Source organism: Bos javanicus, chromosome 10, assembly GCF_032452875.1.
Source record: "Bos javanicus breed banteng chromosome 10, ARS-OSU_banteng_1.0, whole genome shotgun sequence".
NCBI lineage: Eukaryota > Metazoa > Chordata > Mammalia > Artiodactyla > Bovidae > Bos > Bos javanicus.
Window position 1 is genome coordinate 75,576,875 of NC_083877.1, and position 2,446 is coordinate 75,579,320.

Here is a 2,446-nt window from a genome sequence, read left to right on the forward strand (position 1 = left end):
TGACTGAGTGACTGAACTGAACTGAAGTGATCCAAGAATAGAATTTTGGAGTCATATAGTAGCTCTACTTTTAGTTTTTTGAGAAACCTCCATACCATTTTTCACAGTGGCTGCACCGATTTACATTTCCATTAGCAGTGTTTGAGGGTTCCCTTTTCTCCACATCCTTGCCAACATTTGTTATTTGTGGTCTTTTTGAAGGTAGTGATTCTGACAGGTGTGAAGTTTCACTGTGGTTTTGATTTGCGTTTCCCTGATGGTTAGCAACGTTGAGCATATTTCATGTGCCTATTGGCCATCTGCATTTCCTCTTTGGGAAAATGTCTATTCATTTCTTCCGCCCATTTTAACATCAGGTTGTTTGTAGAGTTCTTATTATTCTAAGAGTTTTCTATATTTGTGTATGTAGTTACAATAAATTCATTTTTCACTGCTAGATGATAGTCTAAGAAAATAAGTCATTTCATTAATCCATTCTTTCATCTGTGGACATTTAGGGACCTTTCAGTTGTCTTGCAATTATAAATAATGCCCACAGTAAGAAATGCTGAGAGAAATTCTTATGGATGGAGGAATTGATATTAGATATAATTTCAGAAGTTTGGGAAGGAATGACTACCTCTTATTTAGAGTTAACTGATTTTAAACAAGGGGGCCCAAAATATCTGGTGGGGAAAACATGTTTTTTTTTTCAATGAATGGTATTGGGACATTCAGATAGTCATACGTAAAAGAATGAAACTGGATCCCTGTATCACACTATACATGAAAATTAACTCAAAATTGATTATTGAAAAAAAAATTGATTATTGACCTAAATGTAAGAGCTAAAACTATGAACTTGCTGGGAAGAAAAAAACCTAGATTGATATCTTCTTGGATTTAGGTTAGATGCTGGTTTCTTAATGAGATCCCCAAAACACAGCAATAAAAGAAAAAGGGTAAATCAGACTTCATCAAAATTAAAACCTTCTGTGCTTTAAAGGAAATCATCAAAAAAAAAAAAAAAAGAAAATATAACACATAGAATCAGAGAGAAAATATTTGCGAATCATGTATCAGATTAGGGACTTGTATCAGAATGACTGAAAAATACAACTCAACAATAAAAGTACAAATACCTTAATTTTTAAAATGAGCTAAGTATCTCAACAGACAGTTCTCCAAAAGAGACATGCAAATGGTAAGAAAGCACATAAAAGATGCTTAATATGCAAATTAAAACCACAATGAAGTTTCCATTTCAACAACTGAGGCCCGAAGATTCTGGGTTCCAACCCAGTAGGAAAATTTGGCCTCTGACTGAAGAGGAGACCCATGTAATGTTTGAGAAGACAGCAAAATTCGTCAGAGAGAACCTTCAGCTGCTGGTCAACAGGTCCTATGGCACCCATTGTTTCAGGCGGCACAATGACTGGACAGTGTACTGTGTGAATGAGATGATCTTGAAGTTGGTTGTGGGTATCTCTGGTGACAAGCTGGTTTTGCTTGGGAGGTACTTTGGAAAATTCCCTAAGACCCATAAGTTTCAGTTGGACATATCAGCTCTGGATTACCTTGCACCCTATGCCAAGAATGGGGCTTCCCAGGTGGCGCTAGTGGTAAAGAACTTACCTACCAATGCAGGAGACATAGATGTGGGTTCAATTCCTTGGGTGAGGAAGATCCCCTGGAGGAGGGCATGGCAACCCACTCCAGTAGCTTGCCTGGAGAAAGGACATGTACAAAGGACCCTGGCAGGCTACAGTCCATAGTCCATAGGGTCACAAAGAGTTGGACATGACTGATCAACTTAGCACTGTGCCAAGACTAAAGTGTCCCTGAAGCAGAGCAAGCCTTCCTGTCTGGGAACCATGAGCTGAAATCTGGACTTGGTTGAATTACTGGAAATACTTCTCAGTACTAGGGAGTCATGGGGAACTCCATGGCAGACATCCCTTTGACTTTTGGGGTAGCAGCAAAGTCTACACAAGACTGCAGGAGAGTAGACACCATGATTATGGTGGTATTTCCTCAAGCAGACATTGGGGAGTACGTTTGGCACGAAGAGATGTTGACTTTAAACCATCAGGAGGACCTGGGGCTGTGTAGATGGGCCTAGCTTTGATTCCTGCGTCTGTAGACCCCAGCATCATGTTGGATTTTGTCAACACTGTGACCTGTTCAGGGACTTCTTGATTTAATATTCTCTCGATTATGGACAAATGCAAGCTGGATTCTCATGCAGAAATGGCTCAAAAATGGAGTCTTGGATCTTTGTGATTGTGAAATAGAATACTGTGTTTTATATTTGAATCAGAGGGCTTTTTGTATTAACAAGTTCTAAATTGTTGGAACTGAGGACAAGAGGAGCTTATTATTGTTATCTGTGATAATACTATTTTACAAATATAAGAACATAATGGATTTTCTTATTTATTAATACAACGAAAGATAGATATTGCCA

General features: G+C 38.5%; 1 protein-coding gene across 1 annotated transcript; it reads left to right on the forward strand.

Moving 5' to 3' along the window:
- Positions 1 to 1,229: 1,229 nt before the first annotated feature.
- LOC133255247 (60S ribosome subunit biogenesis protein NIP7 homolog) lies at positions 1,230 to 2,101 on the forward strand. The gene is made up of 2 exons (XM_061429770.1): positions 1,230 to 1,576; positions 1,945 to 2,101. The coding sequence occupies exons 1-2, from the start codon at positions 1,230 to 1,232 to the stop codon at positions 2,099 to 2,101; spliced, it is 504 nt and encodes a 167-aa protein (XP_061285754.1).
- Positions 2,102 to 2,446: the final 345 nt, after the last annotated feature.

Bases quoted from the DNA above. Each gene is read 5' to 3' on its own strand.
- LOC133255247 (XM_061429770.1), top strand. From the start codon at position 1,230: ATGAAGTTTCCATTTCAACAACTGAGGCCCGAAGATTCTGGGTTCCAA. The intron at 1,577-1,944 runs TGGGGCTTCCCA...CATCCCTTTGAC, and splicing joins CTTGCACCCTATGCCAAGAA to TTTTGGGGTAGCAGCAAAGT.